Source organism: Erinaceus europaeus, chromosome 7 (genome assembly GCF_950295315.1).
Source record: "Erinaceus europaeus chromosome 7, mEriEur2.1, whole genome shotgun sequence".
In the NCBI taxonomy this organism is placed as follows: domain Eukaryota; kingdom Metazoa; phylum Chordata; class Mammalia; order Eulipotyphla; family Erinaceidae; genus Erinaceus; species Erinaceus europaeus.
Genome location: NC_080168.1, coordinates 78,023,301 through 78,043,454, shown reverse-complemented (window position 1 = coordinate 78,043,454; position 20,154 = coordinate 78,023,301). Strand labels below are relative to the sequence as shown.

At 38.9% G+C, this 20,154-nt stretch overlaps 1 protein-coding gene across 1 annotated transcript in view; it reads right to left on the bottom strand.

Annotated features, from left to right (window-relative positions):
- Positions 1–2,273: 2,273 nt before the first annotated feature.
- Positions 2,274–20,154, bottom strand: part of LRRC63 (leucine rich repeat containing 63) — a 45,011-nt gene continuing 27,130 nt past the window's right edge. The window contains exons 6-9 of the mRNA XM_007521232.2: positions 14,369–14,505; positions 9,378–9,461; positions 5,206–5,445; positions 2,274–2,967 (exon numbers count right to left, since the gene is read on the bottom strand). Of these exons, the coding sequence (XP_007521294.2) occupies positions 2,772–2,967; positions 5,206–5,445; positions 9,378–9,461; positions 14,369–14,505 (657 nt within the window). The 3' untranslated portion in view covers positions 2,274–2,771. The remainder of the gene's footprint in view (positions 2,968–5,205; positions 5,446–9,377; positions 9,462–14,368; positions 14,506–20,154) is intronic.

Here is a 20,154-nt window from a genome sequence, read left to right as displayed (position 1 = left end):
AAAGGAATATTCTCTCCAGAGCCATATACAAATTTAACGCAATACCCATCAAAGTTCCACCAAGCTTCTTTAAGAGAATAGAACACAAATTACAATCATTTATCTGGAACCAGAAGACACCTAGAATTGCCAAAACAATATTGAGGAAAAGAAAAAATAGAAGCAAACTGTTTCTAAGGCTAGTGACAACTATGGTTGTCATCTTTGGTAGGTGGGGCCACAGAACTTTGGTGGTGGGTGCAGTGTGGAACTATATCCTGTAATCTTATAGTCTTGTCACCCACTATTAATCATAAATAAAAAATGAAAAAATAAGTAAAATTAAAAATATATTGTTACAGCAAAATTCTATTTTACTTTCCTCTTACTAAACACTGATTTTTTTTTCAGACAAAGGCATCATTTTATTCAGATGTTATTTTTTTTTATTTTTTTATTTTTTATTTTTTATTTTTTTATTTAAGAAAGGATTAATTAACAAAACCATAGGGTAGGAGGGGTACAACTCCACACAATTCCCACCGCCCAATCTCCATATCCCACCCCCTCCCCTGATAGCACTGATTTTAAAGCCTCACTTTTAATATAGTGAAGATATATAATGTTTCTTTATAGAAGATATAAACATTGTATAGAAACCTGCATATTTAAAGTCTTTACAGATTCCCTCCCCCTTTTTGTGATTTAATATTGCATTACAGGATTTCAGAATTATAGGGTATAGTTCCACACCACACCCACCACCAAAATTCTGTGACAGCACCGGATCACCTCCCAAAGACAACCACCAAAGTTCTCACAAAATCTAAAGCCTTAAGTTTTTATATATATATTTATTTATTCATTTTCCCTTTTTGTTGCTGTTGTTGTTGTAGTTATTATTGTTGTATTGATGTCACCGTTGTTGGATATGGCAGAGAAGTACAGAGAGGAGGGGAGGTCAGAGGGGGAGAGAAAGACACCTGCAAATCTGCTTTACCTCCTGTGAAGCCACTCTCCTACAGGTGGGAAGCCGGGGGCTCGAACCCGGACCCTTTCGCCAGTCCTTGCCCTTGGTGCCTCATGCGCTACTGCCTGACTCTCAAGCCTTTAGTTTTATATGTAGATTTTTTTTTATTTGCCTCCAGGGCTATTGTTGAGGCTCGGTGCCTGTACTACGTACGAATCCATTACTCCTGGAGGCCATTTTTTTCCCCATTTTTGTTGCCCTTGTTTCCCTTGTTGTTGTTATTATTATTGTTATTGCTGGACAGGACCGATAGAAATGGAGAAATGAGGGGAAGACAGAAAGGGGTAGAGGAAGCTAGACACCCGCAGACCTGCTTCACCGCTTGTGAAGCGACTCCCCTGCAGTTGGGGAGCCAGGGGCTGGAACCGGGATCCTTGCTCCGGTGTTTGTGCTTCACGCCTTGTGCACTTAACCCGGTGCGCTACTGCCCGGCCCCCTATATGTAGTTTTTTTTTTCCCCCAGGGTTATTGCTGGGCTCGGTGCCTGCACGATGAATCCACCGCTACTGGAGGCCATTTCCCCCCCTTTTTGTTGCCCTTGTTGTAGCCTCATTGTGGTTATTATTATTGCCATTGTTAATGTTGTTCATTGTTGGATAGGACAGAGAGAAATGGAGAGAGGACAGAGTGGGAGAGAAAGACACCTGCAGACCTGCTTCACCGCCTGTGAAGCGACTTCCCTGCAGGTGGGGAGCCGGGGGCTCAACCAGGGTCCTTACGCGGGTCCCTGCACTTTGTGCCACATGCGCTTAACCCACTGCACCACCGCCTGACCCCCGTAGTTTTTTTTTTTTTTTTTTTATTGCTTCTAGGATTATAGCTGGGGTTTAGCGCTGGCACTACAAATCCTTTTTTTTTCTTCTTTCTTTTCTTCATATTTTATTTGACAGGGCAGAGAAATTGAAAGGGGAGGAAAGATAAAGAGGGAAAGAGAAAGATAAAACACCTGCAGACCTGCTTCACTGCTTGTGAAGCGAACCCCCTGCAGGTGGGGAGCAGGGGTCTGAACCAGGATCCTTGAGCTGGTACTTGTACTTGGTACTGTGTGTGCTTAACAAGGTGTGCTACCACCTGATCCCCTGGATGTTGTTTTGCCCTGTTCTTTTGTAAATTTTACTTTATTTTCTTGCCCAGCTAACACTGGATGTCTGTTTAATGCTAGCACTGGCCTTCTAATCAGTCTTTAGGAGATGAAGGTCAAGGTAAGTTAGGACTTTTATCAGTTTTATAAGAGTTTGGGTAATGAATTGAAGCAACTAAATAAAAGGCTGGAGTTAATCATTTATTCCCATAAGTAATCCACAACTGAGATGGTTGACACTCGACATATCTCCACAAAAATGCACGAATGTTGATAACTTGGGTACATGACTTTATATCCATAGGAAACACCCAACAAATGACTTTGAAATGGGATTTTTATAACTTAGTATGGATGTTTTAAAGACCAGTTACCTGATAATACCTTTTTCCATGAATGCTAACATTTTTCTTTCAGTAAGCATGTTTTAAAAAGTCTTCTACATTCTCATCAAAATTTAAAGATCTTTACTAATCCTTCATAAGTAATTATTCTGCAGTAAGTACCTAACACAAACTTTAATAAGCAATCAAATTTACAAAGAATTACAGGAGAAATACCCGTGACTTTTATAAGGAGACTATACTCTCAAATAAATTAGTTACCTGTAAACAATAAACCCTAATGGCTTATGTGACTGTTCAGATAGTGGGCTCATAAATCATCACATGGCAAAACAATTCAAAATATAGAGTTAATTCTGGTTATGCTTGTATTATCTAGAAGACAGTTGCCTTCCTTTACAGCTCTATAGCAGGAAGAAGAACAGACATTAAATAAAATAGGAAGATTTGTTACTCCAAAAATGTTGTAGCCTCGGATAATGCGGAAACCTTCACCAAATCTGGGGCCATGACAACAATCACATCTGGATGTGCTGCAATGAAGGAGGCATCACACTTAGTAAAATTCTGCTAAAAGATAAACACCTTTTGGTTGACACTATGCAAGATTTACAGTAGTATATGGCTTTCATTATTGTTAGTCATACCATCTAATTAAGGAACTAAGATTATAGTTAAATGGAGAAAATTAAACACTAAAAAAAATAGAGTTTGGGAAGATAACAAATGGTTATATAAAAGATTTATTTATTATTATCTTTATTTATTGCATAGAGGCAGTAAGAAATTGAGAGGGTAAAGGAGTTAGAGGGAGACCTGCAGCACTGCTTCATCACTTGCAAAACTTAACCCTCTGCAGGTGGGGACTGGGGACTCAAACCTGGGTCCTGGTGAATTGTAACATGTGAGTTCAACCAGATGAGCCACAGCACCAATCCCCAAAAGACTTTTATGCCTGAGATTCCAATGTACTAGGATCAGTCCCTGCCACCACCATAATCCAGAGCTGAGCCATGCACTGGTTAAAAATAATACTGATAATAGAATACAGTAAATAGATATATGCAAAAACAATTCTGGTTTTCAAAAACAAAAAGGTATAGCTAGATGGTAAAAAAAAAAAAAAAAAACCTCTCTAAAGATAGATATCAAATAGAAGATTACATTTACAAGTTTTCCTTAATAGACACATCTTCTTTTTTATAATATTAAATAAATGTATTTTAAAAGTAAAGGGATTGTTACCATCTAGTATACAAATGTATATCATAATACTGCACTGGAGAATGAACCCAAGACCTCATGTATTTATGATACCACCAACGTGGCATCCTTGAGCTAATTATTTTATTCTTTATTGAAAGAGAAAGGAGAGGGAGACAGACATGGATAAATAAGACAAAGAAAAGAGAGATACTGCAGCACTGTCCTACCATCTGTGGAATTCCTGTGTTGGGTCAGGTTTCAAACACACTGTCCTCATGAATAATGAATTGTGTGTTATACCATTTGAGCTAGCTCCTGACCAATTTCTATATTTTTAAATGCTTTTAAATCCACTTAAAATAAAATATATGAACCATTATTACATATTCACTGGTATATGAATAGACTATTCACATAAGAAACCTGAATGTCTAAGGAACATTAAGAAAGTAAAACTCTTCAATCTCACTTATATTCAGGGGCTACAAATCAAAATGGGAAAAAAATACTATCTCATAAGCAACAGGTGGGCAAAATATAAAAATTATGACTATACAAAGATTGTCAAAGATAAGAACTGTCTGGAACTCATACTTCTTTTTTTGGTGGGGTGTAAATTTATGTAATAACTTTGGAGAGCAATTTGGCAATTTCTATTTAACTTGAAGATGTACATGCTCTATGACCTAGAGATACTAGGATAAGAATAAATTATCTTATACTTCTCTGGGTACTTTTCAGAGGCTGGGAAAATAATCAAACAAGCCTGATAGTGAGTGATAACAGAAAAAGTAGAGGGAAATTTACTAATAACAGCTATCACTTCTGTATATGGGAGAGACCCAGAGATTCTGAGTAACTCGCTACATGGTACTAGATCATATTTAGATTGATTAATGAGCAGCGGAGGACCTTAAGAAGAAAAAGAAATGGGAAATAATTTGACCTAGGCATACAACATATTTGTTAAACCAACAGTGTAAGCACTGACGATCAGTATTGCAGTAAAAATAGTTTTATATCACTGGAAGGAAACAAAAACTGTGCCTTAGTGAGCTGCAAATGTGTGGATTCAATAACTTTAGTTTGGAGCTAGACAGTAATTCTGATAGTAGCCGTTGACCTCTGAAAATAGCAGTTGCTCTATGTCTCTACAAAGTTACAGTAAAGATTTTTCTTGCAAAATTTGTCTAGGACTAAAAAACTTTTTTTTTTTGGAAAAACTCATTTCTATGACCTTAGTAATTCATAGGCAAACGCTAGAAGAAAAAGTAATTCATAGAAAAAAATTTATACTGCAGCCCTATGTATTTGCCAGCTACACTTGGGCTATCTATACCTCACAATGCATTTAAGTAATAACTTGAGACTATTAGAAAATGGGCTGAATTCAGTCTACATTATTATGCCTGAAGAGCCATGAGGAACAACTTAGAGAATTGTTCATGTTTTGGTAGTGGTGGCAGCAGTGTGTATATAGTGAAATAGTTATCTGGACTTGTAATAAAAGACATTTTAGTGTTTAAAAGTATGTTTTAGTTCAAAGAACCTCATAATTAACTCACCTTTTCAGTAACATTTGAATTTCCTCTGGGATCACACTATACTGCATATACTGGTTACTTTTTAAAAAGGACAGACTAGCAAGATGAATGAGACGCTGTGGATTATTCAAAGAATTCTCTTTCCAAAAATTAGGATGAGTGAAATTGTTATCAAATAGGATTGTTTTCAGGTTAAGCTTCAACAGTGCAGGTGGAAATGAAGTCAGTTCATTCCCATTAAGATTCAGCTTTTCAAGAGATCTATAAATAAAGGAAAATATATTTTAAAAGATGATTATGGAATTTCTACTATTGTCCCTATATCTGTGAGCAGTGGTATAAAAACTGGGTCCTCCAATGAGACAAGCTACTTGACACAGTCTTGGAAGAATGAAGTAATGAAGGATGAACTGAACAGTTTCTTTTATTTCTGAAACCTATCTCCTGTTTATCAAGAGTAGGTATTATAGAATTCTCCAGTTTCTCCTTCTGCCTGTATAAACATTCCCTGGGCCAAAAGAATTGGGAGGTAGATCTAAGCATTACGCCTGCCTCCATGATCCTTCCTTCTTACAAAAGCTGGTGTGACGGTAGCTTTCCGAGGCACTGGGTAGTGGGCCTACAGTTGGCATCAGTCTGAAACTTAGCAATAAAATACAAGTGGTTGAGTATTTCTTTAGAATCAAATAAATTAATTTATGATGCAATAGTATACTACTGTGCAAATAAGCACATTATTGTTAACCACGGTTAGAGCACCTATTTAGGATCTTTGTAAAAAGTCATTATATGGAAAAGGAAATAATATTCACAGACATAGTAAGATGAAGGAATTTTATACTACATAAAACTGTATAAAGATATAAAAAGAATGTATTTTATAGGAAGATACCAACACTGTTTTTCCCTTCCAGGATTATCGCTGGGGTTCAGTGCCTGCACTATGAACCCACTGCTTCTGTGGCTATTTTCTCTGTTTGGGGGGGAGGTAGGACAGGGAGAAATTGAGAGGTGAGGGTGAAGATAGAGAGCGAGAGAGAAAGATAGACACCTGCAGACCTGCTTTATTGCTTGTGAAGCAACCCCCCTGCAGGTGGGGGATCTGGGGGCTTGAGCTGGGATATCAGGGGAGGTTACTTGTGCATGAGGGACCAGGTTCTATACCCAGAACTGCATAGGTGGCAGTAGAGAGAACCCTAGCCTCTTTTTTAAAAAATATATTTATTAATTGGATAGAGACAGCCAAAAACATCAAGAGGGAAGGGGGAGATAGGATGATAGGCAGAGAGATACCTGCAGCACTGCCTCACCAGTCACAAAGTTTTCCCCATTGCAGGTGGGAACTGAGGACTTGAACTTGGGTCCTTGAGCATTATACCATGTGTGCTCAACCAGGTGCATCACCACCTGGCAGCCCTGCTTCTATCTTAAATGAATAAATCTTTAAAAGTGTATTTTTAAAAAGTAAAGGCAGAGAAAAAAATTTAAACATAGCAAATTTGTTTTAAATTCAAGCGGAAAAACATCAGAGCTACAAAAGATATGTCCAGGAGAACTAATATTAAATAGTATCTATTTCAGAAAGGTAGAAATGAGACAGGTGAAGGAAGAGCTGAAAGAATTAAACGTATTTCCTGAAGAGAGAGAGAGAGAGAAGCTTGGCAATACTTCAAAATGAAATTAGAGACAAAATTACATTTGTAGTATTAACACAATTATAAAATGTCTAGAGTAGGCTAAAAATAAAGAAAAAAATCTTACTAGAGTTAATTATATGAGTCCTCAAGTCAAATGTGGTTATGTTGTATGGTGCCGCCAAAAACTAAATGCTGTCACACTAGCTTTTGCATAAAGGAAAAACTAGTTGTTACACAAATAACTAGTAACTACACAAAGGAGGCAGGAGCTATGCTCAAAGCTACTTGCCATTCCCTTGTTTCAGAGAATATTTATACAGTTAGAAGGAAGACTGGAAGACCAGGAGGAGGGCCTCAGGCAAATAGACGAGATCTTGTGACCGTGAAGCCATCTAACTTCTTGCGTCATGATTAACTGGTGAATTTTCTTCTAATGCAAAGTTTGTAACTATTATTCACTTCTGTCGCTGTTCTAAAAGAACAAGGCAAGAAGGTAGGAAGATGAGAGTTATGAGTACGATCAATTATCCTTTTGCTTTCTGAAGTCAATTCTAGAGTACGAACTATTCCTTGCACAATAGTTCTGCAAGCAGAGAATAATTTATTTTATCTATTTATTTATTTTTTGCCTAGCCCAATTTATCACCCTCATCTCATTTGTTCCTCCAGGAAGACTGTGCCTTTGGGGCCACAGTTTATTATGAAGGACATGAAACAGGATTTAAACAAATGAAAAAACCTACATTTCAAGACAGAGTGGTTTGTTAAGTACAGGAATATAAACTCAAAACAGTCCCAACTAAAATCCCACCTTTGTATTTATGTGTTTGTGGGGAAGGATCTTAATGATCACTATCTAAAGAGAGTAGTTAAGAGACTATTAGTGAAAAATACTTTCCCTACTGAAGCCCAGTGCCACAGAAAGCTAAATTGTGTCACACCAGATTTCCATGAAGGGAAGTTTGCTTTTTTGCCACCTGAACCCATAATCCCAGACCAAATATAGTAAACTTCCTTTCTCCAAGGAGTGTCTCCCTTTCATACAGGTGGAAAAGGACTGGGAAGCCAGGAGCTGGATTTGGAGGGCAACCAAGGAAGGGTTGATGGCCCCCAGATCTCTGGCCTTTAGGACCATAGCTCCTCAAACGCTCTCCTAGAACAAAGGTCATAATGGCTTTAACCATTCTCTATTGTGTCAAAAAGGCTGACAAGATCTGAGTCCCTGATGATCTCCCATTTCCAGACTGTGCTTTAGCATATTGACTGCTGAAGTTAAATGTAAATAAATGTATCACTCTCTGGTGATTTCCCAGCCCTACCTACCCCACCCCACCATATTCCCACCAAGATCACATCAGACATCCCAAGTATTTTGGGGATCCACTTTCACTACTAGTTATTAACAGTTAGTCTGAGGGCATAATGAAGATTGTATGATAATGACCTAAAAGTACACAAACTTCGGAAACTTTGAAAAAAATTGCTGTAAGAGCCAAAGCTTAGCATTAAAATTACTTTATGTGTTATTAGCATTTTTGGATGCATATATTTCCTTATAAAATAAATAAGACTTAGAACTAGGTGGTGGTACACCCACTAGAGTGCACATGTTATAATGTGTAAGGACCTAGGTTTAAACCCCTGATCCAATCCCTACCTTCAGCGAGGAAGATCCTTGAGCAGTGAAGCAGTGGTGTGGGTGTTTCTCTCCCTCTCAATTTCTATTTCTATCCAATAAATAAGTAGTTAAATTTAAAAAATACTAAAAAAAAAAAAAGGGCTCTTTTTTCTTGCCTCCAGGGTTATCGCTGGGGCTTGGTGCCTGCTCCTAGAGGCCATTTTTTTGTTGCCTTTGTTTTTATTATTGTTATTGTTGTTATTGGATAGAACAGAGAGAAATTGAGAGAGGAGGGGAAGACGAGAGGGGGAGAGAAAGATAGACATCTGCTCCACTACCTGTGAAGTGACCCCCCTGCAAGTGGGGAACCGGGGGCTTGAACCAAGATCCTTATGCCCATCCTTGTGCTTCACTCCATGTGTGCTTAACCCCAGTGCACTACCACCTGGCTCCCATGAACAAGACTCTTTTTTTTAAAAAAAAATTTTATTATCTTTTATTTATTGGATAGAAACAGGCAGAAATTGAGAGGAAGGGGGAGATAGAGAGGGAGAGAGAGGGAGACACCTGCAGCACTGCTTCATCACTTGTGAAGCTTCCTCTCTGCAGGTGGGGACTGGGGCTTGAACCTGGGTTCTTTTGCATTGTAATATATGCACTTAACCAGGTGCACCACCACTGAGCCCCTTGAACAGGCTTTTAAGGACTATTGGTGCACCCATGAAAAGATGACGGAAATAGCTTGGCATTACACTAAATGGTACTTAGAAGAAATGTTGTATCTTAAATATGCACAAATCATTCACATTATATTTTTGTAATTTTGTGTCCCTCATGTTTTCTGGGTAATAACTAAATGAAGGAAATCATGTTTCTCTCTCACAAAACACTTGTTTAAGGAACAATAACTGAGTCTACATACTACTCTCCCAAAATACCTGAGTTTATGAATTTCATTTGGAACAAGAGGGATATCATTGTAGGAGAGATCAACCTTCTCAAGGTGAGACAAAGAAAAAAACCTTAAATAGAAAGAGAGATAATTGATAATTATTTCTGTCATCTTTTGACATAAATAATAACATGATTGACTAGAAATAGAAACTATTTTCTAATGTCTTAAAATTTACATAGCTTTCTTTTTCATTATTGATGGTATGAATTTAATAAAAGTTTCTAAAATTGTTCATCTATTAGGACTGGTTGGAAATATTTGGAGATTAAGCCCTTTGTAGAAAACTCACCTAAAACCTGGTTCTAGCCCCTGGCTCCCAACCTGCAGGGGAGTCACTTTACAGGCAGTGAAGCAGGTCTGCATGTGTCTTTCTCTCCCCTCTCTTTTTTCTCCTCCTCTCTCCATTTCTCTCTGTCCTATCCAACAATGACGACATCAATAACAACAACAATAATAACTACAGCAATTAAAAAAAAAGAAAACTCACCTAAGAAATTCTACCATTTAATTTTTTTTTTCCTCCAGGGTTATCGCTGGGGCTCGTGGTACTTACACTCTGCATCCACTCCTGGAGGCTATTTTTCCCCTTTTGTTTTTCATTGTTGTTATTATTATTGTTGTTATTGTTGGATAGGGCAGAGAGAAATTGAGAGAGGAGGGGAAGATAGAGAGGGGGAGAGAGGAAGATAGACACCTGCAGACCTGCAGGTGGGGAGCCAGAGGCTGGAACCGGGACCCTCTAGCCGGTCCTTGCACTTTGTGCCATGTGTGCTTAACCCACTGTGCTATCACCCAGCCCCTAAATATTTTTCTTGTATTGTGTGATGTTTATATCTGTGTTTTTAAAACATTTATTCATTAATCAATGAAAGATGTAAAGAGAGAGAACCAGAGTGTTACTCTGATATGTGCAATGCTGGGAATCAAATTTGGGACCTCATGCTTGAATGCTTTATCCACTGTGCTACCCCTTGGTCTGCTTTTTTAAAATGTGTTTTTATATAGAAATTGTATGATTTTTACAAAATTTCTTTTTTCTCCTGCTCTACTTCCTTCTCTTCCTTCCTCCTCCTCCCTTCTCCCTCCTGCTTTTCCTCCTCTTTCCTCTTTCTTCTCCTCCTCCCTCCTCCTTCTCCTACCTCTTCTATCTGATCCTCCTCCCTTCTTCTCCTCCTACTTCAGCTCCTTCCTCCTTCCCCTTCTCCCTCCTCTTTGTACTCTTCCTCCCTCTTCCCTCCTTCTTCTCTTTTTACTTCCTATGTCTGGGAGTCAGAGTCTGTATATACAACACTACCCATCCTAGTGACCATGTTTTTTCTTTTTTTTTTTTCATTTTCCTTTCTGTTTTGATAGAGGGTTAGAGAGAACTAAGAAAAGCAGAAGAAGAAGCGGAGATACCAGCACTGCTCCACTGCCTATGAAGCTTCCTTATGTAGTCAGACTGGGAGCTTGAACACACACAAACGTCATTCTTTTAAATGACTGAATAATTTTACAGTATATAAATGTATGAGTTCTTTAATCACTAATTACAAACAATACTGGATGAATAGCTTTATATAAATGAACTTTAATGCTCTTTCTTAATTATTATGTCTCTTCTTGGGACTGGGTGGTGGTACACCTGGTTGAGTGAATATATTACCATGTGTAAGGACCCAGGTTCGAGCCCTCCCTCCCCCCTGTAAGGGAGATGCTTCACTAGCAGTGAAGCAAGCCTACAGGTATCTTTCTGTCTCTCTTCCTCTCTGTCCCCTCCCCTTCTCTCAATTTCTCTCAGTCCTAGCTAATAAAATAGAAAGAAAAAAAATGGCTGCTGGGAGCAGCAGATTCATAGTGCAGCACTAAGCCCCAGCAATAACCCTGGTAGCAATATATATATATATACTCTTCTTTGCAGAATGTTGTTTGACTATTTGAATCCCTGTACATTAAAGTTTAACCTATATTCAGTTTTTTTTATGTATCATTAGAAATGGTCTTTTATTTTTGGCATTTAGTTAAGGTTTGAGTTTAAATATTTCATTAGAGGCCCAAACCTTAACTAAAGTAAACAGAAAAAGAAAGGAAGGAAGGAAAGAAGGAAGGGAGGGAGGGAGGGAGGGAGGGAGGAAGAGGAGTTAGAAAAATAAAACTTTCATTAGGAGTTAGATATTACCATCCATATGTGATTTATAAGAAACACAATTTTTTTGATTATTCAGATGGCCAACATTTTTTGAATGTTAAAAAGTGTCTTCTCAGGCTGGGAGTATGGATCAACCTGCTAATGTCCATGCTCAGCAGAGAAGCAATTACAGAAGCCAGACCTTCCACCTTCTGCACCCCATAATGACCCTGGGTCCATGCTCCCAGAGGGATAAAAAATAGGAAAGCTATCAAGGGAGGGGATGGGATAGGGACTTCTGGTAGTAGGAATCATGTGGACTTGTACCTCCCTTGTCTTGTCAATATTTCCATTTTATAAATAAAAATTTAAAAAAGTGTCTTCTGGGGGGTGGGAGATAGCTTACCTGGTAGAGTGCACAGTTTACCATATGTGAAGACTGAATTAGAGCCCCTGGCTACCATACAGGCATGTGATACCAAAAGGGAAAGCTACATGAGCAGTGGAGCAGTGCTGTGGTGTCTCTCCTCTCCTATTCTCTCTCCCAGTCTCTTTTAATTGTGTGTTTTGGCGGGGGGAGTGTTCCCAGATAGGAGGAATTTGAAGTAGAATCATGTAGTGCAGACCTGAGCCCTAGGATAACCCTGGTTTCAAAAGTAAAAGTGACTCTTGTTATGTTAATAAGTAATTTTTAGAAAACAACTGAGGAAAGATGGTTGCTAGGAGAACTAATAACATGAGTAGGTTAAAACTTGAGTACCACTCTTAAACTCTGGGAGGGAAGGACTGGGGAGGGGGCTTTAAAGATTGAGTTCTAATGCCAATGTCCAGTGAGGTGATCAGTCGTCCCTAAATAAAGTGGCTTCCACACAAACCCCAGAGGATGAGCTCTCTCTGGTTGGCTTCCAGGGTGGTGAACTTGTGGAGATTTGGAAGAAAGGCATGCTTGGACAGAGTGTGGAAGCTCTTAGTCTTTTCCCATAACTTGTCCTAATATCTCTTCTTTTTGACTTTCCCTAAGTTAAAAATCTTTATAATAAAGTAGTGACCTAGTCAATAGAAAAGTTTCATAAAAATAAACAAATATTTAAAATAAAGAAGGTTGGGCAATGGTGCACCCAGTTAAGCACACATATCACCATGTGCAAGGACCAGGGTTCAAGCCCCAGCTCCCCACCTGTAAGGAGGGATGCTTCATGAGTGGTGAAGCAGGTACTGCAGATGTCTCTTTTTCTGTCTCCCCTTCTATCTCCCCATCCCTCTCAATTTCTATTGTCAAATAAAGTGGAAAGAAAAAAAAAAAAAAAGGAGAAATGGCTGCCATAAGTGGATTCATAGTACCAGCACCAAGCCTAAACAATAACCCTAATGGCAATAGAGAGAGAGAGAGAATGATGGGAGGGAAGGGGAGGGGTGGGCAGGGGGAGGAGAAGAGAGGAGAGGAGAAGGAAAAGGAAGGGAAGGGAAAGGGGGGAAGGGAAGGGAAGGGAAGGGAAAAGAAGGGAAGGGAAGGGAAGGGAAGGGAAGGGAAGGGAAGGGAAGGGAAGGGAAGGGAAGGGAAGGGAAGGGAAGGGAAGGGAAGGGAAGGGAAGGGAAGGGAAGGAGAAAGAAAATAAATAGAATTGGTACATAACCAGTAGAGTGCTTAACAGGTTCAAGCCCCTATGCCCCATGGGAACACCATAGCACTGGGGGGAAGTTTCATGGATGGTGAAGCAGTGCTGTGTTGTCTCTCACTCTTTTTCCCTGCTTTTATCTGAAAATTTAAAAATTATATTTTAGGGGCCAGGTGGTGGCACACCTGGTTAAGTGCGCATACTACAATGCTCAAGAACCCGGGTTCAAGCCTCTGGTCCCCACTTCCAGGAGGAAAGCTTCATGAATGGTGAAGCTGGGGGGGGTGGTTGGTGGCTCACCTGGTTGAGCACACATGTTACAATGCACAGGGAACTATGTTTGAGCCCCTGGTCCCCACCTGCAGGGGGAAAGCTTTGCAAATGGTAAAGCAGGGCTGCAGGTGTCTCTCTTCCTCTCTATCTCCCCCTTCCTTCTCAATTTCTGGCTGTCTCTATCCATTTAATAAACAAAGATAATTTAAAAAAATGTTTTAAAGTAGTGAAGCAAGGCTGCAGATGTCTCTCCCCCTTCTCAATTTCTCTGTCTCCATCCAATAATAAATAAATTTTAAAAAATCCATCTCTTGCATACCCAAACATCATTCTTACCTGAGTCTGAAGTGTTTTCAAGATTATAACTGTTTTCTGTTTATTGATTACAAAGTGAAGCCATGAATGGTTAAGTGACTTTATTCAGAGAAAATTGATTTGCAGTAGAAAAGGCTCTGAAGTGGAATATCTAGAATTTCTAACTCCAAGTTAGGTTTTTTTCTTTTTTCGTATTCAAAAAGACTGCCAAAGGACCCTATTCTCCTCTGAGCTTGATTTGTGTTCCATCTTCAGATAAAGGGTTTCAAGATGCATATTCATGAGCTTCATATTAATTAACCTCTATGTAGCTGGTAAAATTACTGTTGTTGGTGGTGAGTGAGAGGTAGAGGAACAGAGTGAGAGAGAGGAGAAACATCTGCAGCATTGTTCTGCCATTTTTGAAGCCCCTGCAGATGGGGACCAGGGGTTTGAACCCAGGTTCTTACTCATGGTAATGTGTGCACTCTACTTGGTGAGCCACCACCTGGCCCTCTGGTAGAATTATTTAACACAATGTTAAGAGCAAATAAGCTAACTGGAACACAATAGGAATTATCAGATAATTTTAAGATGCTGGTTGCATTCACAAAGGAAACTGATTCTTTTCTAAATTATAAACTCTGTTATCTAATGCTTATAATCTCAGACTATCAACTTTACCCAGGTGGAATCATAGTAATATAATTAAAGGCCATATTGAAAATTCTAAGGAACTTAAGTTGCTGAATTTCAGAAGGAATTTCTTTGATGGGATTATTTCTCAGTATCAATACTTGTAGATTTTTAAGACAATATACCTAGAGGACAGAAAAGAGACACATGCATAAGTAGAATGAAAGAGCATACACAAATGTTTTGATTACATTTTGTAAACCCTATGAGCTAATGTAGTGAAATCAGTGTATTAGCATTAATTAACTATATTGTATTTCTTAACAAATACCTTGAATAATCCTTTTAAATAATGAACCAGCATTAACATGTACAATATGGTACAAAGAAAATCTCAATATAGTTAAAATAATTTAAAAATTATCAAATGCAATGCAATTAATGCTTATTTTAGGCTTTATTTGGCATCAGAATATTTATATATTTTACAATTAAAAGAACATATTTGAAGGGCTGAACAGTGGTGCACTTAGTAGCGTGCACACATTACTTTGCAGGAAGACCAGGGTTCACCTGTCTCCCAAGCAGCTGGTGTGAGCTCCAACAAGCAGCGGCCTGTAACCTAGGATTCTCTAGATATGGTAGGATATTGGGCTGTCAGCAGGAGGGTGAGTAAGGGGTCCTAATTGTGACACCAAGGAGGGGTCCTATAGCTAACTCTTGGGTTAGAAAACGGAGGCCAGGAGAAAAAAAAAAAGGAAATCTTTTGATTATTTCTGAAGCTCCACCCCACTCCAGAATCAGCCCCCAGGGGATGGATAGCCCCTCCTAGCAGGCTTCCCACTGAGCTATTTTCTTTACCAAGAATCCTGGCTCATTAGGGGTGTCATTCCAATCCATTTACTTTTTGCTTTCCTTTGGCTGGAGCTCTATTTGAGTGTCAAAATATCTGACCAATCAGAGCCTCACCCCTGCCTGGGAAAGACTACCTGGAGGGTTTTTTTTTTTTTGAATACTTCTTACAATTGGCTGTCTTTGCTCAGGCTGCCTGAGCTAATCCAGAGCTGTTCAAGCTGCAGACTGAATGTTAGGTTGTTTTTTTTTTTTTACTCTATTCTATTTTACTATTACTATTATATGTACACATGTCCCTTTTCCTCCCTCCTTCAGGTTTACCAAAATTAACTGTTATTGTTTTTTCCATTGCTAGGTGACTGGGTGTCCTATCCATTGTGAGAGGAACTTGTTTCACTCTACCTCTTCCCTCCACTCTACTTTTTCCCTCCTTCTAGCTAATTAAAAAACTCTTTCCTTTCACTGCTCTTTTTTTTTTTGTGGTTGTTGTTGTTCTTGTCTTCTTTTCTTCCTTCTTCCTTTTGCTTTCTGAATTCACTGATACTCATTTTTTAATTACTTGGGGGAAGAAATCTTTTCTCTACTTCCCTTTCTTCTCTTGCTATCCCTAGAATTTACAGTGGACAGCAGATTTGCATAACTGTCTATTCCTGCGTTCCCTTTTTTTCCTTTCTCTTTCTTTTGGATTTCTTTTTGGTTGCTACTTTTTCTTGGACTGGAGGCATTGTTTAGCTAACCTTTAGTCAATCCTTGCTTCAGTTACTATTTTTGTAATTTCTGAGGTTGGTAACTGCATTTTTCATAAAGATATTTAGTATAGTGTGGCTTGTACTCAAAACACAACAACTGAAGAATGACAAAACAGAAAAATAAAAAACACATCAATAAAAAAGGTTAAATCAAGAGCAAATAAAACTTCTACCACACTGAATCAAGACAGGAGCCCAGAAGAAACTCCAAATAAGTCAGAAGTAACCATAGCTATGAAAAGTATGCAAGCAATAATAAACCTAATAAGCACAGTAATGAAGACAACTATGGAGGAAAGGGATATCAGAATTAGGGAAACAACAGATGAGACCCTCAAGGAAAATACAAAATACCTCGAGGTAATTAGAGAACTGAAAGATGAAATAGCTGAAATAAAAGATCAATTAGCAGAAAAATCTAGTATGATACCAGAACTGAAGAAAGAAGCTAAGCGAAGGGAAAACAGGCTAACAGAAGCAGAAAACAGAATTAGCCAGACAGAGGATGAGCTAGAGAAAACTAAGAAAAAGGTAAAAGAGCTTAAAAAGAGGTTGAGAGACATTGAAAACAACAAACAACAACAGAGACATATGGGATGATCTCAAAAGAAATAACATTTATATAATTGGCCTGCCAGATGAAGAAAGAGAGGAAGTGGAAGTAAACATTTTAGAGGAAATAATAAAAGAAAACTTTCCAGACCTAAACAACAGAAAGGACATTAAGATCCAAGAGGCCCAGAGGGTCACAAACAGAATCAACCCAGACCTGAAGACACCAAGACACATCATAGTCACAATGAAAAGAAGTAAGGATAAAGAAAGGATCCTAAAGGCTGCAAGAGAAAAGCAAAAAGTCACATACAGTGGAAAACCCATAAGACTATCAGCAGACTTCTCCACTCAAACTCTAAAAGCCAGAAGAGAATGGCAAGATATCTATCAAGCCCTGAATGGAAAATGGTTTCAGCCAAGGATAATATATCCTGATAGACTTTCATTCAGACTAGATGGAGGGATCAAAACCTTCTCAGACAAACAACAGTTAAAGGAGGCAACCATCCGCAAGCCTGCCCTGAAAAAGATTCTAAAAGACCTCTTATAAACAAGAACATCACCATAATAGTTGCCATATATCAGAGCAAATAAAAATTTTGTTGAATAATGGCACTACAATACATTAAATCCATAATATCAATAAATGTTAATGGCTTAAACTCACCCATTAAAAGGCACAGAGTGGGAGGATGGATCAGAAAACACAACCCAACTATATGCTGCTTGCAAGAATCCCACCTGACCCAACAAGACAAACACAGACTTAAAATAAAAGAATGGAAAACTATCCTACAAGCTAATGGACCACAAAAAAAGGCAGGGACAGCCATTGTCACCTCTGACACAATAGACTTTAATTTAAATAAAGTAATAAAAGATAGGCAAGGCCATTACATAATTATTATAGGATCAATCAACCAAGAAGATTTAACAATTATTAACATCTATGCACCCAATGAGGGACCAACTAAATACATCAAACACCTACTGAAAGAACTACAAAAGTACATCAATAGTAATACAATAATAGTGGGAGACTTTAACACCCCACTGTCACAGACAGATCAACAAAGCAGAGAATCAACAAAGAAACAAGAGAATTAGATGAAGAGATGGACAGACTAGACCTCTTGGATATTTTCAGAGTTCTTTGCCCCAAAAAACTGGAATACAAATTCTTTTCAAATCCACACAACATATACTCAAGGATAGACCACATGTTAGGCCACAAAGAAAGCATCAACAAATACAAAAGCATTGAAATCATCCCAAGTATCTTGTCAGACCACAGTGGAGTAAAGCTAACATTTAACAACTAACAGAAAATTACTAAAAGTCACAGAATTTGGAAACTAGACAACATACTGCTTAAAAACTGCTGGGTCAGAGAGACACTCAAGCAAGAAATTCAAATGTTCCAGGAGAACTCTCACAAGGCTAGACATGGACCTTCCATATGACCCAGAAATTCCTCTCCTGGGAATATACCCCAAGGATTCCATAATGCCCAACCAAAAAGATATGTGTACACCTATATTCATAGGAGCACAATTCATAATAGCTAACACCTGGAAGCAACCCAGGTGCCCAACAACAGATGAGTGGCTGAGAAAGCTGTGGTTTATATACACAATGGAATACTACACAGCTATTAAGAACAATGAACCCACCTTCTCTGACCCATCTTGGATGGAGCTAGAAGGAATTATGTTAAGTGAGTAAGTCAGAAAGACAAAGAGGAGTATGGGATGATCCCATTCATAAACAGAAGTTGAGAAAGAGTAACAGAAATCTCAAAAGCAGGATCTGACTAAATTTGTAGTCGGGCACCAAAGTAAAAACCCTGGGTTGAGGGTGAGGATGTTCAGCTTCAGGGGTGGGGGGGGGTAGGGGGGGTGGAACACAGTCTTTTGGTGGTGGGAATAGTGTTTATGTACACTTGTTAATTTGTAGTCATATAAATAACTAAGTAATATGAGAGGGGAAAAACTGATTGAATGTCTCAAACTTTTTAAAGCACGGACTGACTCCTTTTAATACATAGGCTGAGTCTTTGATATGTTGACCCTATTAAAAGCTTAGTGCAGGGATCACAGAAGCAACTGGTGGCATAGCTATATACAAATAATGTCAAAGGACATAAAATATGGTGATGGTGTGTATGATACAGCAAATTATAACAAAGGGATATTTCAAAGTTAACCCAATTGCCAAACAATGTGATTATAGCAATAACTATCTGTTGTCTTCTTAAACCCTAAGAAAGCAGGAACCTCCCACTTCCTCTATAGAGCCTGTATTTTCCCCAGACCTGGAACCTCTAGGGTGGGACTCATTTTCCTGCATGCTTCTCTCAAGTTATACCAAACGATATTGTATCTGCCGATCCCAACCTAATCAATGCAACGAGTACCCCCTCAGCATGCTTTATTCACTTCAGACTGTGTCCAGAGACTTCAGGCATGGAACACCAACCCATCACCCTCATTACTCAGGTGAGACCTTTCCTTTCATGGTATTCTCTAATTCCATTCCAGGAGGTTCACTTCCTAACAAAGTCCCAAAACCTAGATATAGACCAGATCCCATAAGATAGAGCATATTTCACATGTATCCATAAATTAGGGCAAAATATATACCTGAAAGCAAAAATACACAATAGTCTGTAGTGATTCAATATCAAGTTCATAATGAAATAGTGTCTACTTAGACTTAGATACCCTTCTCACCTACTTCCTATTACAGTTCTCTCACTCACTCCAAAGCTAACCCTATCAAAGCAAGGACTGCAAAAGCTGAATAAGAGCAAGAGACTGGCATACTTTAATGATGGCTCTTTAGTCACTATCAGGCCATTCCATCAGTCAGCTGGGTCCCTAATCAGAGTCCCAAACAGGTTTGCTGGGCCTAGACCTCGAATAAATCCCTCTCTCCATTGTTACTGGTCATTTCTATCAGGAAAAACACAATAGACTGTTGTTTTCGACAGGCTGCCTTCACGAGCGGGTAACAGACAACCCGGGACTCATGGCTGGGTTGTACGCAGTATCTCTTTATTCATGCAGGATGCAGTGCAATCTATACCAAGCTAAGCTAAACTCAAACTACAAACAATCTTATCCTTATAAATATACTAGCCCAGTAGGGTGAGAACAGGATGCTACGCAGAGAGGGTGGAGAGAAAAGTGACTGGTGAAAATCAGGGTATGACAAGGAGAGGGGGTGGAGCAGGTGAGAATTCTACCACTAAACCTCCAATGCCCTGGAGGGAGGGTGGTGCTTGTTAACAGCGGTTATGTAAATAAAATGAAGTGGTTATGTAAATAGAATGCAGTGTTAAGCAGGGGGGATTAAACTAATGAAACAGAAGGAGTTTTTAGAAGCATACCAACAATTCCCCCTTTCTTTTTAACTAATGGCCATAGTATCAGGATTGTGGGCTGAACAGAAACCTATATCGTACAGGCGTTTTCAAAAGAACTGGATTAAGACGTGGAAAACAAAATAGGCGAGCAGCAATAACCAGTGTGATTCCAAGGGGAACGTTTCTTGACTCAAAGGGCAAGGCCTAGCAGGCGAAAGGGCATTTCTTGCCTCTGGGAGCGCTTCATGCCTCTGGGGGCATCTCTTGCCTCAAAGGGTGTTTCCTACCTCTGTGGGCATAACCTAATA